The sequence below is a fragment of the Symphodus melops genome (genome assembly GCF_947650265.1).
Source record: "Symphodus melops genome assembly, chromosome: 7".
NCBI lineage: Eukaryota > Metazoa > Chordata > Actinopteri > Labriformes > Labridae > Symphodus > Symphodus melops.
In genome coordinates, this window is record NC_136697.1 from 10,637,770 (window position 1) to 10,661,892 (window position 24,123).

General features: G+C 39.1%; 1 protein-coding gene across 1 annotated transcript in view; it reads right to left on the reverse strand.

Annotated features, from left to right (window-relative positions):
- tmtopsa (teleost multiple tissue opsin a) overlaps nucleotides 1–24,123 on the reverse strand; it is a 64,694-nt gene that overhangs the window by 35,441 nt on the left and 5,130 nt on the right. The window contains exon 2 of the mRNA XM_079347346.1: nucleotides 17,450–17,778. Within this exon, the coding sequence (XP_079203472.1) occupies nucleotides 17,450–17,778 (329 nt within the window). The remainder of the gene's footprint in view (nucleotides 1–17,449; nucleotides 17,779–24,123) is intronic.

Sequence of the window (24,123 nt, forward strand, 5' to 3'; positions counted from 1 at the left end):
AGTTACTTGGAGAGGAAAAAAATCGGAGATATTGCCGGGAACACTCTCTTAAGGTTCAATTAATGAGAGAGAAAGTTCACAGTCATGGCTCCTAACTCTGACAACTTACCATCATAAAAACAAGCTTTTTGAACATTGATGTAACAACTGCAAGTCTTGTGTGGCTTTTGACTGAAAGCTTTTACAAGATCAACAGAGCAAGAATTGTAAGCTGTTAATTTTGTTTCAGGCATTGCTGTTATATCACAAGTTGAAAAAAAAAGTCAAATCATGCCGGGGTTTGTTCAGAAAATTCCTCTATTCCGTGAGTCTTCTCCTGTTGGCGAGGCTTTGACAGCTCAAAGTGCTGCACACTATCAAAGCTGAGTCGAATCCTGTCATGAGGACATGAACAGCATGGAAAGATACATCCTCACCAATCTGATCGTACTATTCGCCCTTTCATTCAACCTCAAATCCCCACGCTCTGCCAGAGGGTGGAAAAGTGCAATCACCGGGACAAGGCGTTCAACTAATGCTGAGAGTCACATTAAAATATGTCGTGACATCTTGCCTCTGAAATTACTTTCCTGAAATGTTGGCGAGAGGAGGCGAGATGACTCCTGAAGCAAATCAGTTGTATGCAGCTCTAGATTTATGCTGACTACACTTTGGGGCTCACAAACATAAATCGTAAAAATAAATGCATTTATTTTCAATGTATCAATTTAACTCATTTTGAATAGTGGACATAAATGAACCTTTCAGCAAAATGCCGGGATTAGTACAATAGCTAAATATTATCTGTTATCGTATCATCTTAACCAGAAACTAACAAAAACTCATATAGGTCCCAGATAATGCCCTTTTTGGGGTTCATTCTATTTTATGTGCCTACTTTTCTTGTAATTAATTAATCGATCATAATTAATGCATTAAAGTTCCAACACTAATTTTTACATATTGATCCGTTTTGGGTTGCAAAAATCCAAGATGGCAGACACGGTCCAACACTAAAAATAAAGGTTTTTCCTTTATGTCAAAGCAGAAAAGTGTTTTAATTTGTTATATTATGTGGTCCCTTTACCTGTAACATGGTATACATTTCATCACCCCTGCCCCCTTGTCCATAGTGATTGTTTCTGCTGCGTTTGGCTCACTCCGACTTCACCTAGACAATTAACCAGGGGGGTTCACAGAACAAAAAGGGCCACCAACGAGGGTATGTCGTGTGCCTGATGTACTGGGGTGTAGCAATGAGTCGTTGGTTCCAATCTGATGTTTTCCCCATCTCTCTCCTCCTGACAAGTCCTTTAAAAAACACACCTGGGCCGCCAGACAGATAGTAAGGCAGCACAAACACATCACCCAGGAGGGGAAAAGACACAATCGCAGCATTTTTCGACCGGCTTGTTTTGCCTCAGCATTCCAGCTCCTGAGTCGGCCCGGATGTTCTGCCAGCAAAGTTGTTGGCTGCTAAACATGATTGATCGCGGGGTTTGTGTCGACTGCATTAGCCCTGTGCACCAGCAGCCTCCTGGGGCCAGCCAAACACTACACCTGCCTGTCGCCCATCAAAGGGCCACTCTCAGCAAGAATCCTCAACGCTCCACTGAGTCGCTTTAGAAACACTCACTGTCCTCCCTCCACCTCCTCATCTGAATCCCTCTGTTCCTTCCCTCCACCTGCTTCATTCTCCCCTCTTTGCCATCTCATTGAGGTGTCGGCAAGGTCGCAGGAAAAATGGGGCACAATTTTAACTTTTGTTGAATGAGGCAGAGTCAAGTAAATCTGCCGAGCGCTGGGGAATAAACATCACCAGCTGCTTTCTGCAGACAAATTACTTGTAAGAGAGGGAATCAAGAATCAAATTGAGGGTGAGGCTGTGTCGAGCCGCCGAGGGAATTCAGGGGCAAAGGGTGTGAATGCAAGGTTGGTGCAGGGACAATTGTGTCAGAGTGCCAGAACATTCTTTTTCATTTGGAAAAACTACTCTCGAATGACCTGAGACTGAGGCGAGCACTGTACAAGTGAAATGACTTGTTGACTTTTGGACCTTAAGGACTTTTTTCCTTAGGTAGACAGCAAAAGGTAACTTGCCTCTTATGCTTATGCTATATAGAGACTCTAAATTAAGGGGGAGAAAGAAAACCAGGGTACCTCTTTTCTCCTCCGATGTAGGAGTCTTGATAGAGGTCACTAATAAGAAAGAACAGAGTGAATATAGATTATATCGCTTGCTGCTAGCAAGAGGTCAAGAATGAGTTCATAGCAGAACGTAGACATTCCTGCTTTCTGCAAATACAAGTAATATATGACTTCAGGTGCGTATGCCTCACACAGTTGAATACAAAGATAGATCCTCAAAGAAAGTATAATTTACAAAGTAAGACTATGTTATCTTATTTTCAAATTTCTTTAACTTTTTTTTAATGATGTTTGGATGTATTGCATTTTACTAAACTTCATGTACAGCACTTTGGTCTGCCTTGGCTGTTATAAATGTGCTATATAAATAAAGTTGACTTGACTATGTCTAAACCTTCATTCAAACTCATTCATATAAACTACTGACACAGTGACAAGTACATGTTTAAATTCACACGTATGGTCATGGTTCACTCACTTAAAGGTTCACAGCTGAGGAATGGAAGTTGAAGCTTTATGGTGATTGATTTTAATTGCATTGAAAGTATGCAACCTTGATGTTGGTGCCATGAAATTACATGCTGATCTTCAACTTCCATTTCGGAGCCTCAAGTTTGGCCTGGTCTTGTTTTGTTGAAAAAACCTTGGAAGGGGCTGTTGCTGGAATATGATGGTGACAGGAGTCAGCCTGATTAAGGTCATGTTTTGTGTTTTGTTTATTCAGATGTTTTCTTTATGTGTTACTTACCCTTGTCTATGTGTTTCAGATCCTCCTCTTGTCTCCACCTTGTGTGTCAAGCCCCGCTCCTGTGTCTTGTTGCTCCCTGAATGTCTGTACTACTTAAGCCCTGTATTTCCACCCTCATGTTGCCAGTTTGTAGTGTTTTCTCGTGTACCTCGTCCGAGCTTTTTTCTTTGCTTTTTTAGCCTACTCCTCTGGATTTGTTTGCTCTGACCTTGTGTATGGCTCCTGCCTGTTTATTGTTACCTGCCTTAGCCTGCTCCTCTGGATATTGTTTGCTCATCTGACCACCCGTGTACCGAATCTGTTTTGTATTAAAGGACTAATTATTGAACTTCCCTCTGGGTCTGCGTTTGCCTCCTTACAACCTGTCGTTGTGTAAGATGGAATAAGTGGGAATGTATTTTTATAGGTAATTAAAGGTCTGCTACCCATTGAGCCTCCCTCTGCTGGTCACAGGAAGCATTGCAATTTGTGAGTACTTTTGAGTTGTCTTCACTTTTAAAATGCTGAGGCCACGCTCACTTCTTTTACACATTTTATGGATGAGTCAAGCTAAAAGAAATGACTGTGATACATACAGCTACAATTTTCAAAACACAACTCAATAGCATTTTCTGATATCATCAGGTTTTTTTTCTAAGACTTTAAAAAGCTAAGTACAGAGTCTAAGAGAATATTAATCATAATGCAGACATTCTATTATGTCTCACAACATAGTTTATCTACGAGTGAAACTTGACAGAGTCGAGTGTCCCTTTAACTCCTTTGGACAGGGAAACTATTACACCTAGTAGTCCTATACCCTTTCAATATTAGTCCTTCACACATTCACCCACTTGTAAATGAGCACATGCACACACAGTGGTGGAATGGGACTGTTTTCTGTGTCCCTGTGTTTCATCAATTTCAAGGCAGGAGGCAAACAGCTCATCGCTCACTTTGTCCTGAAACTGCCTAAAACACCAGCACACGCTATTTCACACACAAACACGCTTTCCAGAAGGAGTTCCCTTTGTATGTTTTTAAACACATTCAGTAGGGATATTATTGATTGCCCCAGCATGGCTCTAGTCTAATACATCCGGGGGACATTAAATTCCAGCAGCAAATTAATTATCCCCATGAATATTTTATCCAGTAAGGTGGAAGAAAAGCTAATTAGCCTAGGTACAACACAACGGATGAGAAGATGAACAGTTTTGATTTTAACAAAAGATTTCCAATGTTGGTTCTTTCCAATGGTTTGTTTAAAATGTATGTTGCCATTACTGCCAACCTGATACATGTATCACTTGCTTATCTTCTGATCATGCAACACACTTTAATAAAATGAAATACGAGTGCACAGTTGTTTGGCTGAATTATGTATAGACCTGCTGTTAGGTTGACAATCACAAAACAGCACATATTATACCAACACTTATCCTAGTTTGTCCCTCTTTAGTTAAAGTCTTTTAAACTTCAAAGGTTACCAGCTGGACCAAAACTTTGGATATAAACATTTTCTAGAAATACTGTCCAAGAGATGTAGGAATGTTAGAGAAAATAAAACATGTCTACAGAAGCTACAATTTATAAAGCAAATTACAGAGCTGCCACTTAGAAACCCTTGAATTCAAAACAGAAACATCACATGTTGGGAATGACAATCTCACCCAAAAGTCTTATTGGGGGGGACAGGCAACACATTAAGACATGAAAATAGGTCACTAGGAACCCAATCAGTGATAGTATCTGTGATCGCTGCTCCATTTCCTGCACAGAATTCTCAAGAGCGGTGTTAGATTTATATCACTAGGAGACACTCATGGTGTGAAGTTGAGACAAGCACACACCGTCTGAACAGCGGGCAGCCATTTTCAATAAACCTGTAGCCTATGAAATGGATTAAATATATATTTCAAGGAACGTTTCATCACAGCTTTAATAAATGAATTGGTGCAAGTGTATGTGTCACAGCCAAAAGAGAAATGCTGCTGCATCCTACAGACAGATGGCTGCAGAGGCTGGCAGTGCCAGACTAGAGGCTGCATCGCATTCAGATACTTCAATTAGGCCACAGCTTACTAGGTCAGGGCAGGCGGGGAGCCCAGGATATGAGCAAAGAGGGAACAAATGGCCAACATACAGACAGAGCAGTATCTGAACAAATGGATGAATTGACTAAAGCCTCTCATTCTTAGCCCCATATTGGAAATACTTCTTAACGTTTGTGGAAATTGTTATTCTCCCTGCAAATATCTTAATGTGGTGACAATCATTGCCTGAACATTTTTGTCATCTTCACCAAACTCAGTCCTTTGAATATATTTAAGGTTATAATCTGTAAATGTGCTTGTCAGTGTCTGTTAGGTGTTGGGTTCAAACAAAGACATCATTTCAAGAATTCACTATTAGTACGTTTTATAATCACAGAAATTAGCTTTTTGTTTTGAGAAAGACAAACAGCCTAGTGGTGAGCTTTGGCTTGGCCTTGCTTGGCTGACATTCTGATTAAATCACCACATTTCCTTGATTCAATAGATTTTAGCCAGCATTGCTGCAGCTACTCTAGGTGTAGTTCTTTGAATGCCAAGCAGCAAATAACTCAGTAGGTGAATTAATTCACTTTTTTGTACGGTTTCATGTCAAGCTTGAGAACGCTGAAACTTTATACATAACAATATATCTGTCGCAAACATTTTAAGAACGTAGATGGTCCTGCTGACACCAATCCACCAATTCCTTCGTTGTCCAGCTATGTTGCGTTGACCTTGGTACAGGAAAAAGCAATTGGACCTGCTATACACTGTAGCATGAGTCAAATATCTTTCTGATGTGGTTTACAGCAGTAACTTTAATGTCAGCTTTTTACAAGTTTTTCTTTTACATCTTTCTTTGCTAGTTTGCTTTGGGAGCCCAGTATTTGGCTGGTATTATACGCACATTTGCTTGTCAAATTGTCTGAGTAAAAACTGGAGGTAATCTCAGTGACATGACCAGTTGGTTTCTAAAGAGGTCTTATGAAGCCAAAGGATGGTGGTTGCCATAGTGGAAATACTAACTCCAGCTAACTTCTGATCAAGATAGAAACAGGCAAAGAGATGGAGTTGCCTCCTGGCAAGCACACCCAACTGTCAGTCAATTCAACCATACGTAGGCTTAATTTAATCAAAACGGACGAGTTACTATGATGATAAATATTCTGTTCAAGTAGAGAGTTGATTTAATCAGTGAAAGATGTTCACATGGATATGAAGAAATAGAAGACTTGTGCTTTATTACAGCTATACTTTCAATAACTCCAAGCTTTAACGGCCATCCATTACAATAACTAGCACTCCCAATTCATGTAATGATTCTGTCAGCCATTAAAAACATTATCTCTTTTACATCTATAATCAGTTTTGATAAGTGATGTTAAAAGATTCCTCAAGGGCTGACATCAAATGAGCACATCCAATTATGAATAAACTAATGATACATCATCTTCTTTAACCTCTTTAACAGGAGTACTACACGTCTGAAGGAGTTGCATAGTATCTCTGTGATACTGACGGCTCTCTTCGACCCCAAAAAACTCATAGCCAGTGTTAAAGACGAGAGAGATATTTTGCATAAAGTGTTTCTGTAGTTCATCTGAGTAAATACAGACTAAAGATGGAGTTTAATTACAGCCTTCGTTACACACAGACGCCCAATTTCATGAATGTCATTTGCTCCAAGTGCAGACAGGTTATGCAGTTAAATGCAAATTTGAAACTGATACAGGCTTGAGCGTTGGTAATGTGTTTTGCGATTAAACAGTAATTTGAAAATCACTTTTTTGCATTCAGTTAGATAAGAAGTTTAATATCATGTCTCAAGTTAAAATATGCTAAAACGATGCTAGAGCCAGCAGCAAGACAGCTGAGGGAATTCTATTTCTGAGTATACTAAACAGTTAGTAGCATATTTTATGGGCCAAGTTCTCGACTGGACATGATTGATGGCTCACACAAGTGCTGCTGATGCCTTGTCTTGTTGTGTTGTGTGTAAGACTGAATTCAGCAGACAAATCCATAAACACGGACAACATCTGGGGTAATCTTTCATCAGAGCAAGGAGGTTCAGAAAGTAAACTAAAAAACATGAACTGTTTCTTCTACTGAACCTTATTGTTAAGATGTTCATTGTACGTGTCTTATCAAGATGGACATAGACTCTGGTGGCTTTGAGGTTCAGACAGAGTGGCCTGAACTCTGTGAACTCTCAGTAATAGCTGCAGTAACTGGACTGGTTAAGTCTGACCCTGGCACTGTTCTTGTCTCTGGTGACTCTAGAGTTGAACTTTTCATACCTATGAGGCTGTCTGTGACACTGTGTGAACATCCACTACAGCTGCTGCACACATTTCTCTTATCGTTTGACAGTCACATACTGTATACTATAGACTACTGCTGATTAGCTCATCATCAGATTTACAGCTCAGACCAGATTAGAACTCTTCACACTAATCTCTGTTTTTTCTTTGTTTTTTTGCTGCACTTTTGACCATAATGGGAGGAGAATGGTCCTGTGTAATTTGTAATTAATTACAATAGCAGCGGGGTCAGGTTAATGGCGTTTCACAGCTTGATTTGAGACCAAGCTGCATATGCGCTCCATATGTCCACAAATCGGTAGTGGGACGTTAGCAGATGTCAGGGATCCCAAAGCTGAGATACCTGAAAGGTGTTTCAATCTCTTTGCCTGCAGTAATTGGCAGCGCAAAAATTGAATACAAGTAAAGCTACCTGCATCCTTCATGATAGTGTTGCAACGGATCGCAATTAATCCATTACGTGTTGGGATCAGCCTCGACGGTGAGGAGTGCATGTGATCTGAGCATCAATGAAAAATGTATTATCATGGTGTTAAATAAATGCAGCTACATCCCTGTGTAGTCTCAGAGAAGAAACACAAAAGCATTAGTGCGGGAAGGAGAACTGAAGATTGGTTTTCCAAATGTGAAGGTTTGTCCAAAGGGGATATAGCTTGTATATGGTTAGTGTGTCTCTAGTGTGTTTCTTTTCTCTGTTCACTCTCACCATATCAGCATTTATCATGCAGGTATCCGCTGGTGGTTACGCTTGACAATAATCAGACACTTAATGTTGGAGATGTTGCCTCACAGGCCGATGTAGTGTGTAGCTGTAAACGTAGCAAAAAAACTCTGTAATAAAGGGCAGTGTTTCATCCAGAAACTGAAGATATCGTCCATTAGCACATGCTCTTTGTTTATCATTAGCTCTTGGGTTCATCTGACTTCTAATATGTTTTTTATTGGAATTATAACATAATAGTGATACATCATTGAGATGACTGGAGATGCATTGTGATTCGCTGCATTGTTAAAAATGCAGTTACAGTCATGTCTGTAACTTGACTGTATGTCTTCTTGAAATGTTACACCCTTCTCCTGTCCTTCTTGTATCCCATTTATATTCACTTTGATTTTCCTCTTTTACTACCTCAGCTGCTGGCTTAAAGGTGGAACATTTTAGACCCCCTCCATTAGCATTGTGGTACTCGAAATCAGTCTTGGTCTCAAGAACATTTTTGAAAGGTCTCTTCTGAGAATTAAAAGTATTTTTACTGTCTTGTCTTGGTCTCACCCTGTCTTAGTCTTTTCTCAGATTCTGAGCACTCTGGTTTCGGGTATATCTTGGATAGTGTGCTCTTGACTACAACACTACCCTTTATGTCTTGGTACTTTTTAGAAGAACTGCAAAGTACTGTAGGGATAAAGATGCAACACTGTAAACAGAGGCTCTGGATACTGCTTCTCTGTGACTTTGGACACGTCCACTTTACCTCGAAATGAATCCCCTCGCAGATTTATCAGTATTATTTCTCATAACCAGAACTGGCCTTTTTTCTAGCCACTAAATCACACCAGTGACTGTCCATCCATCTATAAAAAACTTTCGAGGCTCTGGCTTTAAGAGAGCTTCTATGCAATCTTTGCACTTTCTTACTGGAACTTGTTAAAATGACTGACCCTTTCATGAGCTGTTTAAAAGTAATTGAGAGGACGTTATACAGCAGGAGCACGACAAACATCTGGCACATAAAGCATCAGGTTATAAACGATACGATCTTAAAGAAAAAAGTACAGTATTTCCACTGATTGAGGGTTTGATGTCTTTGTCTAAATATTAGTAGAAAATGTGACTTTGACAGACCTAAATCTTTTTCAGTGTTTGTACTGAGCGCAAACACAAAGCAACAGAGCCTTTGACATGTGCATGTCACACACAATAAAAGCTTCCCACCTCGTTTTGTTAAGCTTTTTTTGTATGCACACGTTCAAACGCGCAATCAGAAGTCAAGAGCACATTCAGGGTTCTCTTTCTGGAGAGCTGATGAGGGGTGGAGATGGGATGGAAGTGCAAATGGCAGCCTAGACAACCAAGGTGAAAAAGATGGATGATAATGGAGCGGTGAAAAGGAGAGAATATGTGAAGAGGACACACAGAGAGCTGGGAGATGGAGAAAGAGAGCCTGGGAACGAGTGAGAAAGCATGGATTGGAGCAGTCACTGCAGAAGATGAAACGAGACATTATATCAGACACTTGTGCACACAGATTCAGAAAAGTAAGTCGCCGACAGGGACAATCAGAATGTGAATGTGAAGATGATGAGGAACACACATGCAGGATGGGCATACCATCCTGATATGGATTCTGCGCGGGCAAGGGAAGAAAATCAAGACAAAAATTGAAGACCTGTCAGCAAAGCAATGAACAAGGATAAGACACTCAAGTAGAATACAAAAAGAACAAGAGCTCCATCCTTAAGACAATCTGACAAAGAAGTATATGTTTGAAGTATGTTGCCTACACTGAGGCATGCCCCAAAGCATCTCCTCACTTCCTTACCAAGTTCATTTTTTGCAGAAGTGCTGGTCATTTTTTAGTCTGCATGGCAACAAGTGTTTCACATTAGTGTACACATATTTGAATCTGCTCTGTGTCTGCCACGTTTCTGTTTTTTAACGTGTGTGTTGAGTTTTTAGACATTCTATGGGGTAGACATCTGTGGACTGAAAATGATCAAAGGAATAAACACAAACAAACTGACTGGCATGTTGTACTATGTGAGCAGAGACACAGAGCTCATCGCTATACCAAAGGTGCAGTACTGTACTGGTCGTGTTTCATAAATATAACATTGACATTGACAAGCTTTTTTGGGACATTTAGAACATTTAATAAAACTCAAGTAAACAACTTCAATTAACAATCAGATAAGGCAACTTCAGTCTTTGGACAGAAGAAAGATGTTCATGCTTTTTACCTGTCTCATATGTCTTCTCCCATTGAAATGCTGCTCTGAAAATCCAGTTACTGGCCTTTCTGCGTAAAATGTGTAACTTCTCTCCATGGAGACCCCGTGCATGGGCTGGTTTCGTGTGATTCTCAATTGGTTGTAACTGTGAGTGGTAATGTTACAGGCTGTTTGTCTCTATATGTCAGCCCTGTGATTTGCTGTCCAGCATGACCCCAAACACGATAAGCTAAATATATCATAGGTTTCTTACATGCTGATATTCAGAAATGAATGCTGCATATCCACCAGAAATAGGTTTATTGAAATCCAAAATTCATCAAAACATATTAGAAATATCAATATTTAAAATATGCTAAGCATCAGAGTTAGCGTTTGGAAGAAGCACTTCACTGCAATAAACCTGCAAAAATAATAAATTGACTCATGCAATAGTAGCAGTCATTTGACTTACTTGTAACTAGGTATGATTTGAAGCATTTCTTCACCTTCAAACATTATAAACCAAAAGTTGTCAAGGTTAATATAATGGTGTCAGTTTTGATGTTACTGATATTTTCTCTTTGCAGATACATACTTTAACATTTTCCTGATGAATCAAAAGAAGATGTTTTTTTACTTCTCTTTGTTGCATTCTTTAGCCCGGATGTATGCCATTTCCAGTAGAAAGAATGTGTGACCCTGTCAGCCAAATTCTGCATAAAAAGTCTTACTAGACATGAGAAATATTATAGAACTCAACAACTTTCCACCTACCTGGTTTGTCCTCTGTGTTTTAAGGGTTGCACCTCTGCTTCTTCTATCAAGAAGGTAGAGATGCGTTTAACAAACTCTTTTCACAGCACAAATGGAGATGGAAGTTTAAATTTTTGATCCAAGCTGCACCACATCATTTGCATTACACTTCTCCTCTGGTGCACTCTCTACCTATTTTTGTATGATACGATTGCAGGTCACGAAGTTATCAAATATGCACGAGTAGAAAAAAAAATCTGTTTGGGGCCAATGAAATTATCTCATGACCAGTGCAAGGTCACTGCAGCTGATGTAGGCCAGCATAAAATTAGGACATATGTGGTCATAGTCTGTCACTACTCCTCTCCTTCTCTCCGACTTGTTCTCTTCCTCCTGATATTGTCAGCATTTTGGATAAATATTGTAGCATTTGAAAGTACCTCCACATTTCTACAGGGACATATAATTCACATTTAGAATCCAGACCAAAAGCAAAGATATTGAGACAAGACGGGGAACAGTTTCTGTTGCCCCTTTGATTCTCCTTCTGGAAGTGTGAATTCAAATAAAGCTGCTTGTTTGTTTTAATGTCATTATTGCTAAATTAACAATCGAAGAACAGATACAGGAAAGATTTTATGAACTTGATTAGAATTGAGTGACAGAGCGTCAATAATTAAACCACTTAGATGGATCTACTGTTTCCTGGCAACACAACAATAGGATAAGTGTTGAACCAAATTGAATTATGTCTAATTTAATGACAATTACTTTGTTATCACCTGAAAAACCAAATAAGACGTCACATTTTTGTCAAGGTTTGCATGTGGGACCCTGTTTACAAAGCTAAAGTTTCTTTGGTGGCAAATATATATAGGGGTTCTTTGGTAATTGTTTGGCTCCTCTTAGCCTATTATCAATTCATTTTGATCAGTTGCAATTTACCAAATATGGAGGACATTCATATCAGGTAGTTCAGCAGACCATATTTATTGTAGGATGTTGAAAAAGATGACATATTGTCAATCCTCAGAGAGAGAAAAAATGGTTTCAAAGTGTGCTTTTCAGTGCACCACATGTAACATGTAAAGGCTTTGGTCTTCAAAAAAGCAATACTGGTTTGAGTTCAACCAGAGCATCCAAGATCAGCGATTTGTATGTGTCAAGCTAAAAAAACAAAAAAACGTTCAAATTCATTTTTGTTTAATTAAAAAGATAACATATAGCTCCAACAAACTGCACAGTGTTCAACACTAGAGTCGATCAGGCAGATTCAAAAGGCCCATTCATCATTCACTGTAAGTAAGACCAGTTTCTTCTTACATTTGAATGTTCCATTTTAAGTGCCAAAATAAAGCTCCAACAGTATCCACACAGCAGAAAGACAATAAATAGAACAGGTAAAGGGTTCAATAGGGGAGCACAACTGTTTCCATTTGAAACATAAAGCTTAAGTCTAATGAAATACTTAAATTCTGCTCGTTTTCCTCATAGTACTATAAAATATTTCAGAATGCAGTTGAAGGATTGCTGTTTGTTTTCTCCTTAATCTGTGTTAATCTTGTACAGGTTTAATCTTGTGCTGCTTGTATAGTATTCGTAATCTCATTGCTGTATGGAGTATGTGTTCCAGTGAGAGCAGTAAAGCCAAGGCCACAGTTTGCTACATCCAGGGCGAGACACAGTGTGGCTTGCCAGTTATAAAATACATTCTTGCTATCATTGATTCTTAATCCAAATTAATATAATTTGCTGGGTTTTGGATCATTTATGTCTTAATTACCTGGGAAAATGTGTGATTTACCATTCTTTTTTTTTATCATGTAAAATAATAATTGACTACCCCAGCTGTGTTTTTATTGTAATGCACTGGTGTAATTAACATTTTTAGGATTACACCTTTGATTGATCTCAAGACTTTATCAACATTATCCGCAGAGGAAAAATCCCCCCTTTACCTCTCTTGTAACCTGCTTGCAACTGCCAAAAATTTTACGTGCAACAGCATTCATTAATTCTAAAAGATTTTCTCTAATGTGGCGTCTCAATGTCTTAACTTGTTCTGCTTCACTTACTGTCTGCAGCTAATAGACCAACCACACACTGAGGTCTATCTTCACCATTCTGCAGGTGAAACCTAGGGCAAGATACTGGATGACATCATTTTTTCTTTGCAACTTTTTGATTCAGTAGATGTCGCCCTTGAGCACCAGCATGCAATAAAAAAAATTGCTGTTTGGCTGCTTCTACGACATACTAAAAACCTTCGCTTTCCTCCGGCGACAGACCTCCAACCCCTCTCCACTGAGTTTATTGCAAGCAGCTGACAAAAATCGTCCTTGGTTTTGCTACAATTGCCTGTGGCCTGCATTGTTGTGTTAGCAGACTAATGTTAGCACATTTAGCTTGTAGATTCAAATTGCCACATCGTGGCAATCGAAAAACACGTGTATTATGTTATGAAACTGAAAAGCAACATCTAGATAAGGTCTTACAATGTATGGGGAAGAGGCAATGAATCTGAATTTGGAAAGAACCTAATCTTATTAGGTATACCTGTTCCATTGAGTGTCAACTTATTACATGAGATATTCAACCCTTTTAGCTTTGAGTGGACAAAGTGCTGACCAACTTATAGCTGTCTCAGCTGGTGTTAACCAATATGAACTGACAGGAGAATTATCACCATATAAAGCCTTGTTAGTGGAAAAAGGGTAACCCAGAAACAGCACTGCTAGCTAAGATAAAGGATGCACATGAAGTCCTGCACAAAGGATGAGAAATGGGGACAAGAAATCTAAGCTGACATATTACAGATATTTAAGACAAAGGAGGCAAAAGGGACAAAGCCTTACAGAAATACAGAATATATTCAGCCTTTCCAAAACATGGTGGTTGCAGGCAATTTGCACACATTACACGCTGGCCTCGCAGAAACAATGTGAAGTGTAGATGGAAGAAGAAGGCTGCCCAATTGCCCCCCTTTGGTTATTTTTTCAATTAGCAAAGATTTGTTTTTTGAAATGCAGTGAATTTTCTGGCTAGGTTCAGTTCAGTGGCAGACCTTATAGCAGAAGATGACAGTCTTTCTTTTTCAGAGCAATAGATCAACTCTCTGTGGTTTCTTAGGTTTACTATTAGAAATCTGCTGCTCTGATAGGACTGGACTCACTTCGTCTCCCAGGAAACCAACGTCTGAGAGACATAGGGTGCACTTCAGCTCAGACTCCACATCACTTCAGCTGTCTCCTCTTAGACATGCACTTGTGTGACATGGAGACAAACAACTTGACAATTCAAAAATTCAAATTTAAAACAAATATCCCAAAGAATATTCCCATTTGTGAAGTGGTTTGAAGAACAGAGTAAATTGGATGTGTGGTAATCTCAAAATCTTAGTACAGGCTTAAAACAGAAATAAACTTTTTCCGATTTTTAGAAGGGACACAGTCATAGAGGCTTTTCACATAAAGTCCACATAGCATTTATAAAAAAAAAACAATTTATGAGTTAGTGAAGGAAAGTAATAGTTACCTAAAATAAACACAAAGACCTGCAGGGTCTAAGGAAAGAATTTGAGCTGGTTCTGAAAGATAGACGATAAACTGTATAAACTGTGACTGTGGACATATGCTCTTTGACATCAGCCTAAAGAGGTGATCAAAAGCCCAACAATGGCATAGACTATTGGAATGCTGTCTTAACCTAACTTTTCATCAATTTCGTAACAGACAAAGACTTGGAGCTGAGTCGGGTCTTAAGCCTGGGAAACAGCTACAGCGTGTCTACCTATTAGTCAACTAAGTCAAGCCCCTAATTACACACATGTACAAATAACTTTTAGCCTGAATAAAAACTTATCCTGTGTACTGATAAATAACTAAGCCTTTGAGCTCAAATTCTATTTTGAACCCAACTACATACCCTTTTAAATAAAGTTTAAACATCTTCCATAGTTGAAGTAAAAAGGTTTATGGGCAGAAAAAAGACTGCTTGTCCTTACAATACTCTGTCCTGGATACTCTCTGATCCCAGTATCTCAGTGCTCTCATGTTTTAAATAGCTATGAAAAAGACAAGTAAGAAAAAAAACAAAGTGGACCTCACACAATGATGTTTTCAGTCTGAGTGAGTTGTAGCTCTGGGAAATTGCTCTGGGACTTCTCATTGCAAACGATGCAACTACTGTGTGTATTACTGTGTACAGTATGTTTGTGTGTGATAGTGTGCATGTGTATTTCTCTGTGTGTGTGTTCGTGCGTGCATGTGTGCGTGTGTGTGTGTGTGTGTGGCCTCTCCCAGGAGAGGGAGAGAGTGCAACCTTCCACACTGTCTCCCTGAATATTCCTCCAGTCAGTCAGTGTGGGACAGTGTGTGAAAACACAAACATGGGTTACATCATGACACAGCTTACAGCCACGGAGAGAAAAATTCTCCAGATGATCAGCTGTCCTCCAAATGAATACGTATTGTACATAATTTGGGCCTTTATTCATTATCCAGATCAAAGGAGAGGATTGTAAGACTTTATTTATATTATTACTGTCTGTCAGTATGACTTTACTCAATAGTTTTGTTTGTCATTCGGTTGTCAGGGGATTTCTCAGAACCTAATTTTGAATGAGCTCAAAATGATTAGTGAACATGTCTCCTATCTTGTGTGCATCTTTTTCTGCCTTAACTCAGTCTGTTTTAGAACATCTTCAAAGCTTTCCTGAATGTTAGCTGAAGAAGAGTTACATTTCCATTTTTAGGTTTTCAAGTTTTTAGTTCTCTCTTTAGGCCCAAAAATACACAATTTGGAGGAGTTTAAACTCTTGTCCTATTTTGAGATGCTTGTTGTATATGAGCTTTGGTTAAACATGCTTAAAATTAGATGTGGAGATCATTATATTAAACACATCAGTCCAGTCCCTGCTTTCTTGAAGGCGATATTTTAAGTGTGTAAACCAAATGGGGTGTAACCCTGGGGAATGCAGCTCCAGCAAAAGACCCAGTCACTGACTTGCTGGACTTGCTCTAGTGTCATATAGCCAGAATTTATGTTTCCTAATTAGCTCGAATATAAAACAGTCATTTAAAAAGAAGGCAATTTAATGAAAGTGTATTGAATAAATGTGTACAGCTTTGGGATAAAACATTTCTTAGCTGAAGAATTGGTTTATCTGCCTCAAAGAAGCTGTATGTCAGGATGAAAAAAACATTACAATTTTCTAACAGGGATAACTGGATAGATGGAGCGTTGAAGGGATGGATGTGAGGATGGATGGATGATGGAAGGAAGGAAATTGGACCTTTTGTAACAGACGTGCAACCCGGGAAAAAGGAAATTCCCAGTTAAAATGTAATGTCAGTGTTGCAATTCTTTACAATGCAGAGGCTGCGGATGTTCAGTAATATTAGTTTAATCATGGTGTTTATCTTGTTTTTTCACTATTATTGAAGTCAAATAAAAAATAAATGCATGTCATTTATTTTTCTGTCATTCAAACATGTTAAAATGTGTGGGGGGAACAAAAGCGATCTTTACGCCTCCTTTTATTGTGCCTATGTCTCCTCCTAACTGCAGCCTGCAGTGCATAACACCGGGGCTCCTGGATTGGCACGTTCCTTTCAAAGGTGTGAAATTCAGACACCGTCACAATCGCCGCAATTTTTGCCTGGCTTGGTAAATCACATTGTGTTTACTAACTTACCTTCTTTGCATTTTCTCCTCCCAGTATTTTGCACACTGAGGCAGAAACGCCTCGTTTTGCATATTCATTAAGGCGAACGTACTATTTGGACAATACGTGTTGTTTTGCTCATATGAAAGACGCAATCGTCACTGCACGCTGTTAGTAGATCAGATAATACCATTTCTTGCTGGTGGTATCAAGTTTGCACACGTTTTAATACACGCAAACGTTTAGTAAATCAGGCCCATAGAGTCATAGAAGTAAACAGAAGTTGCCTAAAAGCTTGAAGCATGCAGTGAGAGGTTTAATGGCTACTCCATCTCTCTCTGCTACTATATGGTAATGAGTGACTTGTTTCAATGTTATGATAATGTTCAGGCTTTGGAATTTTCCAATTGGTGGACTTATAATTCTAGATGTTGAAAAGTGAAAGTGCTCTATGGCCAACGGCTGTCAGATAATGATAATGTCAATCAGCCCGACAAACGTTACATGAAACAACAGTAATTGGATCATTTTCCTGGCCTTCTGATCATTGCAAATTCAATTGACAAAGTATTAACGTGCTTTTGGCTCTGTATTGGCCTCTTCCCACTCCTTAGTGGTATGTGTTCTTTTGTAGTTGGTGTTCATTGGACTAGTTACTTACTCTGTCTGCTGTTTGATTTTAGTTGGGTATTGCACATTGGGTTTTTCAAAGCTTTGTTACTAAACCCCTACAAAGTCTGTGTGTGTAATGTAATCCATAACAGTGGAAGTGCAGGCTGCAAAAAAAAAACATTGCATAAACAATAATTTGATGCTCTGTAATGATCTATCCCGTAATTAAAGTCACTTTCAAGTGGAAGCCTTCCCAGTCCCCATGTTCACTCACCTGTCTGATGGCACACAGCAGCTTGCCGTAGCTGAACACGATCACGACAAATGGCACGATGAGGCAGAACACAAACAGGCAGATTATGTAAGAGATGTTATTCGCCGTCTTGGCCGACCAGACAACGGAGCAGGTTGTCCCGGGACCCTCTGGGCCGTAGCTGCTCCAGCCAAAGAGCGGTGGCATGGTCCAGATGAGGGAGTAGACCCATGACAGGGTGATGCCCAGGGAGATCTTACAGTAGTTGGACGAGTCCGCCTCAGTTGGGGTCATCATGGTGCTGTAGCGCTCATAAGAGAGGACAGCCAGGGAGATCAAGGAGACGATGCCTACAAGAAGACAGGGTATATAAATATATAGGTAACCAATAAACGAAACACCATGTAGATGACAATGAATAAAGCCAGACGATGACTTACCATGCAGCCATAGCACACTAATAAGGAGGCCAGATTAGCATATATCAAATCTTGTTTTTTCATCTCATGGAAACAACTCGACTTTACTCATTATCACAGGAAGAAGGAGTAAATCAAATGTATGGTTGCATGTTCGCATGCAGCTTTCATAAAAAAAATCCAATGTGATAGCAAGATAACAGTAAAAACATCATGTACAGGTGTATAGTTTCTTTTTACACCCAGGTTATTGTACGTCACATTTAACGGGGCCGTCACATGGAGACAGAAACACACCGTCTGTCCAAATATAATCAACTCTTGGAAGGAAAACATCCACAGTCAATGTGATTTAAAGCTCCACAGCTCTCTCTGAAATCAAAAGTGCAGCTAAAAACAGCTTTATGGTTTACAACGCTCAGAGGGAGGGCAGGTTCTGCCTTTAAAAAATAATTGGCAGAGTGAAAAGAGCAGCATAATAAAACTGTGTGGTTGTAGATTCAGCTAATATATAGCTCTCATGCCAGGTCCTGCAGCAAACATCCACACGACTGTACATCAGTAACAGCAGCACTACCTGTGGTTCCTCTGCAGTAAAAAGCCACACAAAGGAATCTTTCTACCCCTACTTTAACATCTTAACACACACACACTTTCTATGTCAATATTTCTACATTTTTCCATCTCAGTATTTCAAGCAGAACAGCAGGAGTTTGTAGCTCAGTGTTCAAGCTGACCCCTTAGCCTTTTTATCCTGTTCGGTATTTGTTTTTAAGCCATTATGATCCACGAGGCCATCCTTCATGCCCATTGATTTTCACTGGCAGTGAAGCGGACCTTTCCTTGATGCTTCTTTTTCTAAAAAGGCGGTCTAGACCTTTAGCCGAGCTCCAAAAGCAGCAGGATGAGCGATTAAAGGTAGACAGTCAGGAGGGGACAGTAGGAGGGAAAGCAAAGTTGGAGAAACACATTTTAGCTCAGTGTTTGAGGATGATGGTTTGGCAGGGTGTTTGTGTGTAAATACATGGATGGAGCTGTATATATACCTCTGCTTGCAGAGCCTCTTTGGCACAGCAAGGCATAATGCGCATCTGTTTCCCTCAGATTTAACGCTCATGTCGCTTTTCCTGCACTTTTTATTGGCTGTGAAACGGCAATATTACAAATTCAACAGAGTTGTAAAACAATCCATTTGTGCTTCTGTTTGATCGGAGCTCACGACTCATAGCAACCAATCCCAAACAGGTTTCCATTGTTTTCTGACAAAAGAGGTTTTTAACACTGCTCAGTTCTACCCTTATTCTGCCTGTCTTTCAGTTCTGTTGATTCAGTTAAACATCTGTTTAGGGTCAACTTTGGTAGGAGAAGTGATAACGTGTTAGACTGTTAGACCGTGTTATCAAGAATGAGCTAATAATTTACAAACTGTTAACCAATATTAATAAAAGACTTAGAATCAAGAACCGTATCATTCTTAGTTTGTTATTAAATTGTTCATGATTCATTCTTTACTCTGTTTTTTGTCACACTACTGTGAAAAAGTAACTAAATTATAAAGCAACTTTAGCATTGCTTTGTTTCCTCAGCTCCTTGTATTAGTGATCACATTATTTGAGTTTTCCAAGTCTCCAGCACCAGGCTCTCTCGAAGCAATGTTGTTTAGCTTTTTGCTTTGTTCTTGTGAGCGATGTTTTCCTTTCTGAAAATACACTACAATGCAACTCTTCATTCTCGTTATTTAACTGGTGTAGAGAAAAAATAATATCGGTAGTTATGGATAGCTCATGGGTGCAGGTGAATGATACTTTGCCTGTTGTTTGCTTACCAAGCACAACATTCTTCTCCCAGGATGCTACTGTGCTGACATTAGCGTAACCTCACCTCTGAATCGTTGTCAGTACACCTTAATCTTGTCTAGTACGCTGTTTCGTAACAAGTAACGCATGCTTACAGCATTCTAGAAACAATTTGCCAGCTAATAAAGAAGCCTCCATTGTCAATTGTTTAACTTTGGAAACTTCCTATTTGCCAACCTGCCCCTCTATATCTCCACCCTTTTTCCCACATATGGTCACTCCTGGCTCCAGATGGTGGTGTCATATCCTGAAGTTCATGCTTCATTCAAGCAGTCAAGACGCCGATGCTTGACATCCGGGGGATTAGGTCTTTTGTTTTATTCAGTCTATCAGTTCTTCCAGGATTTTGTGGACTTTTTGGGGGATTGTTGCGGCCTAAAATGCCTGAATTCAAGGCAGTTTTTCCAGAAAAATTGCAATGCAGGTTGCGATGTTTTTATCTGCTTTTTGCAATTAAATCGTGGCAGGAAGCAAAAATTGCAAAATAGTTGCAATTTTTTTCATGTCAATTATTTTCTTGCACACACTTTGATGTGATTGAGTGATATTTTAACCTGAGCAGAGCGATTTACTTTGTGAAGCATATTCATTTGCCTTTCTCACTGACGTCTCCCTCTCACACACACACTGTCATTTTTGTGTGGCCACGCCGAGCTCTTCCATCTTTTCTGAAAGGCACTGTTGACTTCGTGCCTTTCGTATCTTGTACCCAGATCGTCTATGCTCCGTGTCTGCTGGGTTAAAAAATGATCAAAAATATTAAACATTCAGTAAAAAGTGACGGAGCAGTGTTAGCTACACAGCAGCACTTTGTCAACAAACTGTTGTCATGGAGACAGGACGGACAGGAGGAGTCCTGAGTGCATATAAATAGGGAAGTGAGTTTGGTGACATATAGCTCGCTGTTTTCGCGGGGGACTATTCTGAATGGTGAAAGTCGCAGGGAAAACTATTTTGATTTTTCACATTTGCAGAAAAGTTGCAGTGATTGGACAAAATTGCAAGGTCGCTCAGAGATCACAGGGAATATTGTTGCAATCGTGACTTCCTGGAGGGACTGGTCTATGGTTTAAGTTGTCAGAAGCCCAAAAGTAACATGTGTTCCCTTGAACCAAAACATGACTGGAATAACTTTAATTTGAGTAAGCAACATAAAAGGGGGGAAGTATCTTCCAAAGTTAAATTAAGAGAGACTTTAAAATAAAAAGTCAAAGCCATATAATCTTTTTTCTCTTGAAAAAAAAAAACATTTTAGAGCGGAGGTCAGTATTAATTTAGGGTCATGATTTCTGTGAAGTGGACATACCCTCTATTTTATCAGTCATGTTCCTTCTTTCAACCACGACCCCAATTTTAAACTTCCTAACATTTGACTCTTGACCTCATAATCGGCAGATTTATCAGGGTTTATATATCGGGGTTTATAAGGGTGTCTTGCTAATATATCATAAGTTAATAAATGTGTTGTTTTTTTCATTTACACATGACAACTGGCATATTTTTTTATGTAGTTTAGATAAATTTAAAAAAAATGTAAAGCAGTTTTTGATCCAGTTTCTCTGTTTGCATGTGATAAGCTTTCATGGTGCAGTGATTTATCAACCAATTCTTTTCTCTCCCAATACCAGATCAATTCCTCAACTCTACCTCTAGATGTGTCATATCAGTGTTTCTTACCATATGAAATATGTATTGTACATGGATGATATTTGCTCTTCACAGTAACTTTTTATGTTGCCTTTAAAACCAAATTCTGAGTTATCATCATATGTTGTGCAGTATAGCACAACTTTGAGATGACAGACTGATATTTAGTTATGTGTTGTTGGCAAACGAGTTAGCTTTATGAACCAGATCTTTTATGTGAATGCTTATGAGGTGCCAGCTCCCTTTCACATAAAAGATAAGGTCAATGTGCGACCAATACGATGCAATGAAGAAAACAAATTCAAATGAATGAATTAATCATTTTATTCAAGTATGTGCTCCATTTGTGAAAAGTGCTAAAGCCTTTTAGCTCTATTTAAGATTCACACAAAATGAAATGAAAATGAAATACAGACGGACATTATGTTGCTAAACCAGTTAGAAAAATGTCTTCCCATGGTCTCTTAAGAAATTCTGCAGTTTATTCTAAATATGAAACCTCATCTAAACCACTTGATCTAAAAAGCTTTATTCATGCAGATTTAATGTTACATTAAAAAACACCAAAACAACTTAGTAACTTCATAACATCTGAAATCAAATTTCCCCCTGCATCCATCTTGGTGTTTTCCGTCAGGATCAATGGGAGCAGGGGAATCTAATATTCCAAAATGAAACATCCACTGATCTGATAATGTCTGCTATAAAACAAATCTGTGCAGCTGCTCCCTCACTGCATCTGACTGATGTGTCTGTTAGAAGTGTCGGATTCAGTATTGCCTTTCTGATAACATATATCCAGGAAAAGGCAGTTTGAATGGAAAACACAAGACTGGATAAAGCCGTTTTTACTTGAAGAATCTCATTTGGGTGTTTTCCCCCCTCAGTGAGCTAAGGTGCACAGGTCTACAGAGACAGCACTAAGTAGGGACAAAAAGTAAAAGAACATCAGATTGTTGATGACAAAGGACTATTCACACTCAGAAGTGGATTGTGAATACTCCATATCTTAACTTAAAATAAGTTTCAGGTATTTGTAGTTTATGTTTTTCAGCTCATTTATCAAAAAACGTTTGACTATGGGACCCATTCAGTACTCTTTACAATGGCATCACAATTAATTGCAACGTCATCATTAAGATAGAGAAAGAGATAATGGACACAAAAGACATCCTGAATCATTCACATTTACACATGTCATGTGTTCACACTTATGCGAGCAAACGAGCACAGTCAGAAAAGCTGGAATAATTTTCCGATGTCCATAAGTAGGTTTGGGTCAAACTGTGATGACCATGAAGAGAAGAAATCCTCTCTGCTGGGTGATACTATTTTAAATTCAGCAGAGACAACATGTTAGGCATCACGACATAGAGACTGTATGGGCTATAGAAAATTCAACTACAAATAAATGTAAGTTATTTGGTCTTTAAGCAAGGAAGAAACAAGGAAATAATATTACAACACTACTTCTATTGATCCTCTTTTAGGCACAGTTTAACTGCATTTAACTCAAAACCTTTGTATGCTTTATTAAAATACCTTCTTATTTTAAAATATAATGCTTTTGTGAGTTACTCTTATAGTTTCATGCAATGTTGTAGCACTGTGACACCAGAATCTCCTTTGGGTCAAACAAAGTTTTATCTGATCTCAATTGAAACATTTTTTTCTTTCCCATTGCACATTCCTATACATACATTTGAGTGTTGGGTTATGCCAAGTATCCATCTGAATAGCAGGATTAAAAGATAAACGGAAAACACTGATTACCAAAAACTTGCGAACTCTAAATAACACTGGATTCTCTGCTCGCACTGTAATGTTGATGCTTGTTATCTTCACATCGCAATTCACCTGATAATTCTTCAATGTGTGGAGTGGCTTTCAAATTATGGTTACACAAGGTTGCATTAGCTGACTTATCTACCAATACCTGATATTAAAAAGGTATTGCTACTGTTACTTGAATAAAAAGAGTGTGTGTACATTGCCACCTTTTTTCACACTCAATCAGACTCAAACCAGACACTCATCAACTAGAATCTTTATTTATCTGTCTGCTTTTAGGCTTCCCTATTCACTATTTATTTCAGCAGCTCATTAGCTGTGTCTCTCTCTTTGACCTTTATGGCGGGAGCTGCATCGTTCTGCTTTCTTTCCCCCTGCTGAGAATTACTTCTTACCTAACGCAAAAATAAACGTCCCTCAGATCAGGTGTAGCCTGTGCCTGTGTAATGCAAATGCAACTCCACCCTTTCGTTCTTGTTCATCCAAAATCTGTGCCTTTATAATTGCTGATTTGTGCGTGTGTGTGATCTGACTTGTGTATGCCAGGAGTGCGGGGTCTCATCTACTGACTGTACAGAGTGCATGTATGGGAGAAGAAGTATGCAAGAACACGCATCACAGGAAAAAACACGTTGAGTGAAGTGAAGGAAGATAGAAGGAGCTGGGCTGGAGAGGCGAAGCAGCTAAATGTGTGCCAGGAGGCTGATGGCAAAGGACAAAGTACTGAGTATGAGTGTGTTATTGAACACATACTGTACAGGCATGTGTCTACAGAAATTGTCTTCAGTTCATGCCCTTGGCATGAAATCAAAGCTAAGGAACTTCAACGGTTCAGTCACTCAAGAATCTAAGATGCAAGCAAGTGCAACCAAAAGTAGGAATCAATGTGAGGGGGAGCAGGAATACAGCATGCTAAGGCCAAGTTAACAATGGCTTTCATCAATGACAGATACTCTCCCTACTTTGAATAATTTGAAGGGAA